General features: G+C 42.4%; 1 protein-coding gene across 1 annotated transcript in view; it reads right to left on the reverse strand.

The window, feature by feature from the left end:
- Window positions 1-7646, reverse strand: part of GRAMD4 (GRAM domain containing 4) — a 99049-nt gene extending 91403 nt beyond the window's left edge. Inside the window, exon 1 of the mRNA XM_032221757.1 lies at window positions 7291-7646. Within this exon, the coding sequence (XP_032077648.1) occupies window positions 7291-7319 (29 nt within the window). The 5' untranslated portion in view covers window positions 7320-7646. The remainder of the gene's footprint in view (window positions 1-7290) is intronic.
- Window positions 7647-11288: the final 3642 nt, after the last annotated feature.

Here is an 11288-nt window from a genome sequence, read left to right on the forward strand (position 1 = left end):
TCTCCTATCTACCTACTTAAAATATTAGCTGCCTTGCAAACATCATGTGAATTGTTCTGGCTCAGCCTTTAAGCTATTTTACACCAGAGAGATCCCAGCAAACCAATTTCTTGGCCTTCTTTGTTAAAGAAAGAGGAACATGGAGCAATATATTTGCACAAATGTAGCCACTGACATCACATGCAATTCTTTAGGAGATATCTACCTCTGTGAAGATTAAATCTGATCCAGATAGGCCCACTGTTAAGCAACAATCAATAAGAGAAAGTAAACAACCAGTTCCAAATGGGAGGGAAAGTAGAACTTAAGGGTTCCTTCAGGGAGCAAAATATCATCAGAAACGAAACTATTCCTCTGAACAAGTCTGCCACTTACTGAGAATTATAAAATGAGCCAACAATGCTGAGTCCTAAAAATCCTCATCATGCTTGTGTCCCAATTTTCTTATGTCCCAAAAATAAGACATGGTCTTATTTTTTTTTAACCCCCCCCCCCAAAAAAATAAGCACGGCCTTATTTTCAGGGAGATCTTATTATTTTTGAGGTGCAGGAGGCGGTGTGCATGGTCACCTCATGGTGCTGCTGTGTTGCAATATCTTTGGGGAGCACTTATTTTTGGGGCAGGGATTATTTTAGCGCATGCGCTCAAAAGCCCTATTATCCGAGGATGTCTTATTTGGGGGAAAACAGGGTATATATATTTGCATAACTTAATCTCTACAATTTCAGATGATTATCTCTAAACCATCGATCTAAACACATAGATGGAGCTTTTGTTTCAACCAATTTGACTTCAAATACTATGCTTCTCAATGAAATGGATTCATGCCTTTTAATGGAGAGACGTCAAGCATTTGGTTGTAGAAATGCAAGTTATTTATATACTTAGAAATCTACCCATAATTACAAATAGCTCAAAGAGGCAACCGGACTTCCTTGGGGGTTTTTTTTGGAGAGTTTTTGTCTCTTTGAAGAGCTGAAGAAGCATCTTGGATGAGAAGCGAGACGTCATCAAAGAAAAATAAGAAGCTCCAGATACTGAGACTCAAAAGATGGAATTTACTGCATGCAGTTCACATACAACAAGACATTATCCTTCCTTGCTTCATTTCTCTCTCTCAATTCATTATTCTTGATCCCTGGTATAAATATGCTAATCTAAAATATTGATATAATAATGGTTTGAAACAAGGTGACTTCATGAAGATTGTTACAAGGAGAGAACACCTGGGTGCTTCACTCCTCTCAATTGCAGAGTTACCTTTGAAACAAAAAGAGAACATCTGGACATTTACTGTCACAAACTTGCAATATCTCAACAGGCATCAATAGACAGAATTCAACAATCCCCACCACCCACCCCATTCCTTAATTCCTGCAACAGTCAATATCTCTTTGATTGGATGTATCTCTACCAGGCTCTTATGTAAGTGTCCATTTCTCCTTGACTTCTAACAAAAGCTCAAAAGCAAGTACATCAAGGAATGCTAACAGCAGCAAGAAAGCTCACATGATGAGAGGCCTGTGAAAGACAAGACTCAGGATAAACAAACAAGTGAGAGGCAGCACAGACCGGCAGGCCAGCTTCATCAAGGTTTCTTCATGCTTTTTGTACACAGTCAGACTTTCAACAGAGTTGGAAGGGACCTTATAGGTCATCTAGTCCAACCCCCCACTCAAGCAGGAGACTCTACACCATTTCTGACAAATGGCAGTCCAATCTCTTCTTGAAAGCTTCCAGTGATGAAGCTCCCACAACTTCCGAAGGCAACTTCTGTTCCATGGGTTGATTGCTCTCACTGTCAGAAGGTTCCTCCTTATAGGTTGAATCTCTCCTTGGTCAGTTTCCATCCATTATTCCTTATCTGGCCTTCAGGTGCCCTGGAAAATAGCTTGAGCCCCCTCCTCTCTGTCGCAGCATCTCAAATATTGGAAGATTGCTATCATGTCTCCCTGGTCCTTCTCTTCACTAGACTAGAGTTCTTTGTATGTTTTAGTCTCCAGTCCCCTAATCATCCTGGTTGCTCTCCTCTATACTTTTAGACCCTCCTTTGATCAACCTCCCAGATTCTCTCTCAATTTATAGCACAAGAAGAATCTATGCGATGGGAATCATAGGCGGATCACGTTGGATACATGCACAATACCATTATATTACCACACAATAATGAAGGTTGAGGTTACACAATCTGCAGAATCAACGTATCTCTAAAGGTAATGTAGAATCACCACACTTGGAAGAAAATCTTTGTCAGGTTGGTCCTTAACAATTTGAGACCAAATCCACCAGGATTTCTGTACTTCAGAGCTACATAATGTTTTCATGGCAATGATCCTTTTTGATCTTTGGGGGGCATGCAAGGGGGTACATTACAAATAGCGGGAAGAAGGAAAGTAAACATTCATTTTGATTTTATTTATGGTTACACTGAATTATAGTGAAATACACAAATCTGCAGAGCTATTCCTCTCACCTTCAAGCCTGCATATGAGTTTCCCAGAAGCAACTGGTGGCCATTATGGGAACAGAACATTGAATATGATGGAGCTTTGGCCCAATTTCTTTGTAACATTTATATCCCACCCCCTCCTCCCATTCGATCTCCATCAAAGTGTTTTTCCCCTGTTCTTCTTCATCTTTCCCTGCTAAAGAGATGCATAAGACACGTGATGGGAAACCAGCAAGTAGGTTCTTCCGGATGGACATGCAGTCCAACTTGAAGTATGACTTCAAAGGAATTTATTTGCTTCTTTTAACAAGCTTTTCACTTCTTCTTACTACCTATATGACAATATTTTGTTTTAGCCATACAGCTGAATGATGAAAGAATCTAATTTCGGTTTCACAGGCCTTCCACAAACTCTGTAAACAACCTGCTCATCTTCTCCAAATGCTTTTTAAAAAGCCAAGCAAAGCGTAGATAAGGGTGGGTGATGATTCTGTGTTTGACAAGAAGTTGCTGCAGACAGTGGTTATTATGGAAATTACTACCATCAAAGCTTAATGGAAATATGTTAAGAATATTATGCTAATCTCTAAAGTGCATTAAGCACACCATTACACTGGTCTAAGAAGAAGACATTACAAATGATGTCATCCGTTATTACTACAAAGTTAAAATAAAATTCTCTCCAACAATGTAAAAGAAATAAATTGTTTTGTCTATAATCATACCCTGTTTCCCTGAAACTAAGACCTCCCCGGATAATAAGCCCAATTGGGCTTTTGAGCACATGCATTAAAATAAGACCGCCCCAAAAAATAAGCCCTACCCAAAAATATTGTAACACAACAGCAGCCATGAGGTGACCACGCTTGTTGCCTCCTGCATCTCAAAAATAATAAGACATCCCAGAAAATAAGTTCAAGTGCTTATTTCAGGAGTCAAAAGAAAACAAGACCCTCTCTTATTTTCAGGGAAACATGGTACCAATACTTTCAACAAGAGTAATGTCAGATAGAGATTAATAATAAGCATTTATTGCATTATTATTCCAGCTTGCTTCCAAGGAGATTAAAACATTATAGCAACAATAAAATAAGTTTGGTCAACCAATACCAACATCTGTCTAACGTCACTCATTCCTCTTCAGATCTAAGCTGAGTTTTCACCAGAGGTTTTCTAAATAACCCAGAAAAACTCCACTCTCAAGAGATAATGGCAGAAGAAAAAAACAGACCAAATACTACACCAAGTCCCATTATCTGGTGCCTTCCAGAAAGACAACATTGGATTTATCTATCTATAGTTTGTTGACTACTCTACATCTGGCCAAGTTATTCCAACATGTGAAGAAACCACATGATGATTTGGGATGCTGTTTGAGCCAAGCCACTGAATCAGTCCATCAAACCAGTATTGCAGACATCTAGGCAAGTCTATTTCAGGGTTCCCCACTGTAATTTTTCCTTCTATCTTGAGATGCTGAGTGTTCACATTTCAACATTTCTCCATGCAATATTTGTTCTTTTGTCCTGCTGATAATAAAGTCTATCATATCTGCAAATCACAGATTGGAGAATGCTGTTCTGTTTACCATCGGCACCAGAAGTCTCCAACTTTGTTGTTAACAACCAGTTCTCAAGAACTGTCTCTCATGACTAAAAGAAAACAATTGTAATCCTCCACTTCAACACCGCTGCTTTCTGAAACAAAAATAAGGCATCTACTAGTTCAAAACTAGAGCCTAGCAATCTGCATTGTTCACATTTGAAGCAAGCAAGAATGCTTCAGTTGTAGCATGGGTACCCTTGCCGCACCTGTAAGCAAGTCCTTAGAGAAATACATGTTGGAATTCAGGAGTCAACAACAGGGAATGACACGTCATTGCATTCGGTCATGCCTCCATAAGATCTTTGAATACACACACACAGACACACACACATACCTATGCCAGCCCAGAAAAAGGAGTGGCTTCTTTGAGGAGTTGCCAACCCTTTGCCAGCATATTTTAGATCCAAACACCACACACACTATTTAAAGGTCAGGGCAATTATTTAGATTGAGTCTCCAAAAGTTTCTCCATATCATTTGGACATTGTCCTAGGATAGAGATGGCAAACCTTTTCGGCACTGAGTGCCAAAAAAAGGACCACGCGCATGCATGCGTGTTACGTGCACATCCGCTCATCGGGGGGCACAACCTGGAAGAGGAGCTGCCCAGGGGGCATACATGCACCGGAAACCAGAAATTAATTTCCCGGTGCGCGCATGGCCCCTGGGCAGCTCCTCTTCCAGGCTGCGGTCCCTTTTCAGCACTCAGGCAGTTAGTCTTCCGGGTTTCTGGCACGCATGTGTGTGCAACGATCAGCTGGCCAGCACACATGCGCTCGCTAAACATAGCTGTCTAATACAAGCCATAATGATGTCACTGCAGAGACCAGCTCTTCCAGTTTCCCGCACTGCTGCACATGCGAAGGCCAGCTGATCGCAGAAGAGGAACGGGCGACGCCGCGCATGCCAGGGGGCATGGCTCTGCGTGCCACTTCAGGCACGCGTGGCACAGGTTCGCCATCACGGCCCTAGGACTCGTATGCAACAGTTTAAAGCCTAGGTGCATCTTTTCAAGGTGCAGCCACTTTGTTAGAGACATATATACCCCAAGAGAGAAGGTGAAAGCACAACACAACTCTCACAACTAATAAACAAAATTTTGCTACCACATCTGCCAGCCATGGCGATTCTGTCTTCCCCAACCATGCTCGAAAAGCTTGAAAGCAACATATACAAGTAAAGCTTGAACTTATGACCCACAACTGAGGCCAAAATTTGCACTGCTATTCAAGACAGTTGTTAACTGAGTTTTGCCCCATTTCGTGACCTTTCTTGCCAGTTAAGTTACTAACACTGTTGTTAAGTGAATCTGGCTTCCCCATCGACTTTGGCTGTTAGAAAGAAGTGATCCCATGACCCCAGGACACTGCAACCGTCATAAACACATGTCAGTTGCCAAGCGTCTGAATTTTGATCCCGTGACCAGGGAGATGCTGCAACAGTTGTAAGTGTGGAAAAGGGTCACAAGTCACTTTTTCAGTGCTGTCGTAACTTCAAATGTTTGTTAAATGAATGGTTGTAAGTTGAGGATTACTTGTACTACAAATTATAATTGAAGACATGTTTCAGGGGCAGAAAACAAATAAGGCATATTTTGCTTCTCTCAACAGCCAACTTAAATAACAAACTGACAGAATCCCATTATTTCTACAACATATGAAACTTTCCAAAAAGTAAACCGCCCACTCAAGCGCTCTATTTATTCACCAGTCTCAAAGGCAACGTTTAGAAGAAACTCGCTTTTTCACTCCTCCACATCTTCCAAAAGAACCTTAATATTAATTCACCTTTGGGAAAGCAAGTCACAGCAATCAGTAGCATCTGGCTGGACTTGATTGATTTGATCCAATTAGTCCTTGGATAGGACACCACCAAGAATTCCTTCAGCTGTTAAGGAGACTGGAAAATCGAGCACACACCTTAGGAGAAGGTAAATGACAAACTATTTCCATACTGTTGCCAAGAAAATTACCTTGATGCCTACCTATAATTATCACACGTTTCGGGTGAAATCAGGGCACGAAAGGAAGGAAGCAATTTCCTCTATTTATGAAAGGATGCCGCAGGAGGAGGAAAAAATGCAAGAAGGAGCAATTCTTTCAGGGACAGAAAGTTGTTTGCTAAAATCACAGAGGCAAGATTTTGTCCCTCAGGGGTTTTTGGTTTTGTTTTGTTTTGGTTTTTTTGAGGAGGGGGGGAGACAATAAAGCCTACACTATGCTTTTAAAAAGAGATTGTTTTTTTTGTTTTGTTTTTCTTCTCTGGTAATATTGTACTGCTAACCAGAACATACAAAACATTTGCTGGACCAATTCTCAAATGCAGCTCATCTGTCTGGAATCGGACATTAATATAATCGAGCAAGTTCAGAGATATTTCACGAGAAGAGTCCTCCACTCTCCTGCTCGCAAAAGAATACCTTATGCCACCAGATTGGAAATTTGGGGCTTAGACAACTTAGAACCACACCCACCTTTGGTTTGACCTAAGCTAGTACATAAAATTATCCACTACTACTTCAGCTTCAACTACAACAATACACCAGCACACAATAGACACAAACTCAAGGGAAACTCCAAACTCGACTGCAGAAAATAGGACTTCTGCAACAGCCTGGAATGCTCTACCTGACACTGTGGTTTCTTCCCCAAACCCCCCATAATTTTAACTTTAGACTGTCTACTGTTGACCTCCACCCCATACCTAAGAGGTAAGGGGGGGGCGTGCATAAGCGCACCTTCCCTGTCCTAATGCCCCCATTTATTTGTATCCATTTCATGCATCCAAAACCATGTTTATACTTATATGTGTTATCTAATGCATGCTTGAGGAAATAAAAGAAAAAATAGAAATTTCTTGAACGGAGCGAAGGAGGGTTGGCGAGGGGGGCTGCTTTCCAAAGTCCCGGCGGAGGAGGACAACTCTCTCCAAGCCATGGAACCCCCTGCTCCCAAAAAGGAAGGGCTGGGTCCAGCTTTGAGCCAAAGGGGACGCCGAGGGGATCGGGGCTGGAGAGGGGAGCCCTTTCTCCATCGGGGTGGGGTAGTAAGCGGGGGGATATGGCCGAGGCCCAAGCGAAGGCGGAGGGAGTGAAGCTGGAAAAGAGAGCGCGGGAGGAAGGCAGGACGTTGCGCGGGGAAGGAAGGGGCTCCCGCGCTTCTCCGCGGAGCCGCGAGGAGGAAGAGGCGGCGGGCGACAAGGGCGGGGGAGATGGCGGGACGGCTTTGTTCCTCACCCTGCACGGAATTCGGACCAAACTTTCATCCACGCTGCCGTCGCTCAGCTCCCTTCTCCTTCCAGCCGTCGCCTCCCTGCCGCAGCTTCGCCGGGTTGCGCGCCACCGCTTTGCCGGCCGAGCGAGGGCGCTTCACCCTTCGCGCCGGCCCGCGGAGGACGTCGGTAGGGCCGGCGGCAGCAGCAGCAGCAGCAGCAGCAGCAGGTGCTCCAGGGCCGCCAGGGCCCCCCCTTCCCCCTGGCTTCAGCGGCCCCAGCCAAGGCCGGTGACGAGGACGCTGCGCAGCCGCCGCTGCCGACGACACCGCTTCTCGCCTTCCTTCAATTGCCGGCGTCGGCGGCCTGCGAGGCGCGCAAAGGGGCCGGCCTCCCTGGCGCTCGGCTCCGCCTGTTTCCATCTTGATGGACAAGGCTTGAAGACGGGCAGCCGTCCGGGAGTCCCGGCGGGGAGGGACGGAGGAGGAGGAGGAGAGCGGCTTCTTTGGCCCGGCGGCCGTAAAGGCTTCGCTGAGGGAGGGAGGGAGACCTTTGTTTTTTGCTGCGCTCCCCCCCGAAGGAGATGGGCGCGTGGGAAAGGAAGGATTAATAATCGCCATTCGGCCGGATTCTCCACGGATGAATCGAACCAGATCGTTGGCGCAGGAATAAAAAAAAAATATTGAAAGCCCATGTATGTTATGACTGGTCTTCTAATATATGCCTTAGCCATATCCCAGATGTTTTGTAGTGACGTTTCTTCTTTTAGAGTAGAGTAGAATAAATAGAATAAGAATAGAGTAGAAAGAACAGAATAAGAGTAGAGTGTAGAATAGAAGAGTAGAGTAGAAAGTAGAATTAGAGTAGATTAGAGTGTATAGTAGAATATAAGAGTAGATTAGAAAGAATAGAATAATAAGAGTAGAAAGAATAGAATAATAGAGTAGAATAGAATAAGAATAGAGTAGAAAGAACAGAATAAGGGTAGAGTAGAAAGAATAGAATAAGAGTAGAGTGTAGAATAGAAGAGTAGAGTAGAAAGTAGAATTAGAGTAGAGTAGAAACAATAGAATTAGAGTAGATTAGAGTGTATAGTAGAATATAAGAGTAGAGTAGAAAGAATAGAATAAGAATATAATATAATAAGAGTAGAGTAGAAAGAATAGAAGTAGAATAGAAGAGTAGAGTAGAAACAACAGAATTAGAGTAGATTAGAGTGTGTAGTAGAATATAATAAGAGTAGAGTAGAAAGAATAGAATTAGAATAGAGAGTAGAGTAGAAATAGAATAGAATAGCATGGGATGGAATAGAATAGAATAGAATTCTTTATTGGCCAAGTGTGATTGGACACACAAAGAATTTGTCTTTGGTGCAGATGCTCTCAGGGTACATAAAAAGGCATGAAAAGATACATTCGTCAAGAATCATGAGGTACAACACTTAATGATAGTCATAGGGTACAAATAAGCAATCAGGAAACAAGGATACAAGCAACAAAGTTACAGTCCTTCAGTCATAAGTGGGAGGAGATGGGGGATAGGAACGATGAGAAGACTTAATAGTAATAGTAATGCAGCCTTAGTGAATGGTTTGACAGTGGTCTATTGTTAAAGAAAAAGTCCATTTTTTCCCCCTAAATTGAATAAATTCCTTTTCTTTTTAACATTGATTAATTCAAAGTATATAGAGGTAAAAGTTATGGGGGGATGGGGGAAGAACAGTATAAAGGACAAGCGTGTGCAGAAGACCCACAAGAAACAGGGCCTAAATTAATTTTAAAAAATAGAAGAATATGGGGAAGTAGTGGGACTGAAAATAAATAATGAAAAATATATTGAAAGCATTAAATTAATTAAATAGGAACTAGTAGCACAGAATTTGCCCTTGTTGGTCTTGAAATAAACTCCATGGAGGACCCGTCTACCATCCTCTGGACAGAATTGGTTTGTTACCGCTATTTTGTTTTTGTTTTTATTTTATTTTTATTCACTTTAATCTGAGGCTTCCTTACAGCCTCCCATCCAAGTACAGGTAGTAGTCCTACAATTTACAATGGAAGATATTTACTGTCAGCAAACAGCACTCCTTACTAGCACTGATGATGTTACCTAGTTGGGTAATGAAACGTCTGCAAGAAAACAGGCAAGCTCAGAGAGCACCAAGGACCTCTCATGTCAACCCTGAGCTACAAATATTCCCCTTTATGGATAACAACAGTTCATTTAGTGGCCAACCGTTCAAAGTTACATCATTGGAAAAAAGTGACTTATGACCATTTTTCACACTTACAGCAGTTGTAATGCCACCTGATTTACCCTGGGATGCTTGTCCATTGACTCACATTTAATACAGCTGTGGTGTCCCAGAGACATGTCATTCCTTCTTGACACCTTCTGTCAAGCAAAGTCAAAGGGGAAACCGGATTCAATTAGCAACCGCGTTCCTAATTTAACAACTGCAGTGATTCACTTAACGAATGTGGCAAAACTCACCACAAATTTCTCACTTAGCAACATAAATTTTGGGCTCAATTGTGGTCATAAACTGAGGACCACCTGTATTTGCTAGGCCCTGTCTTGTTTAGGTTCCCCACACACACCAAATTCATTGTCTAAATGTTAATACCGGAGATAAAACAAATTTCAGAATGCAACAATGGCACAGTGTATCATTTCAAGATTTAATATGACGTGTGAAAATAGCATGCAGTATGTAGGTTGGAGTAAAACAGCTATTGTAAGCCAATCCTGAAGGAGCATCTAGAATGGAATGTTTAATATGATTTCTATGTGCAAAAAAATTCTTTTGTTTGCAGAAGCAGAACCTACAAACATAGCTGTCTAATACAAGCCATAATGATGTCATTGCAGAAATAATGTACAGGTAGTCCTAATTCTCAATCCAGCCTTCATTGTTTTGACAGGTGAGCAATAAGCCTCTTATTAGTGTTCCAGGTAAGTGAAGTCTTACCTGCACGTGAAAGCTTTATTTTCCGTTACCCATTTCACAGATGACCCACAGAAAGTAATGCTAATTCTCAAATGCAGATTATTCTATTGCACCGAGTTTACTCTAGAGAGCATCTAACTTCTTAGTAAATTTCTTACACAGTAGTTACATTGAGTACTTGTATCATTTTTGTTACAAGTTGTTTTTCTTAGCCATCAACTCTTTTTAATGAAGTCCCCAAAACAACTTATTAATCAACAATTTCTGGAAACCCCCCCCCCTCAAGTCTTTATATTCATGTATACATGTATGAGAAAACATTACTCATATCACTCCCTGCTTTTCTGTCGCTGTTCTATTTTTCTTTGTTCAGTTTTATTAAATATATAATGATGTATATGTGTGTGTATAGGAGAGAGAGAGAGAGAGAGAGAGACAGTTTGGTGTAGCAGTTAAAGCATGAGACTCAGTGGTAGGTTGCACTTACCGTTACTCCTGGTTCGGTGATCACATGTGTGTGCATTCCGTTCGTGCACACACCTGACTCACATGCGCGATCCACCACCCCTGCGACAACTTGATTGTCGCAAGTGCAAGCCCAACAAGCTGATTGTCAGGCTCGCGCAGGCGCCGCACGCTGTGCGCACATGCGCAATTTGCCTTTTGCCATTAAAACAGGTGTACAGCATGGACCAAAAGAGCCACCGTACCAGTTCGCTCTCAGCTCCTCCGGGCCACTACCGGTTCTACCAAACCGGCCCAAACCAGCAGCAACCCACCTCTGATGAGACTAGAAAAACAGAGACTGTGAGTTGTATTCCTACCTTAGGCGCAAAGACAGCGCAAAGTGATCTTGTACCAGCCCTAGGAAGAAGGCGTTGTCAATCACTACTGACAGTCTTGCCAGTAAAATTTCTCCAAAAGTCAGACACAATTGAACAAAATAATATATATTCTGAGAGCAGAAATACAGTGAAGAAATCTTAAACTCCCAGGCCTCTGGTAGAGGATTGAGAATGAGGAAAGGAGTATCTCCCATAGGGGTGGGAAGGAATACACACACGCATGCGCGC

The sequence above is a fragment of the Thamnophis elegans genome, chromosome 7 (assembly GCF_009769535.1).
Source record: "Thamnophis elegans isolate rThaEle1 chromosome 7, rThaEle1.pri, whole genome shotgun sequence".
Classification (NCBI taxonomy): Eukaryota; Metazoa; Chordata; class Lepidosauria; order Squamata; family Colubridae; genus Thamnophis; species Thamnophis elegans.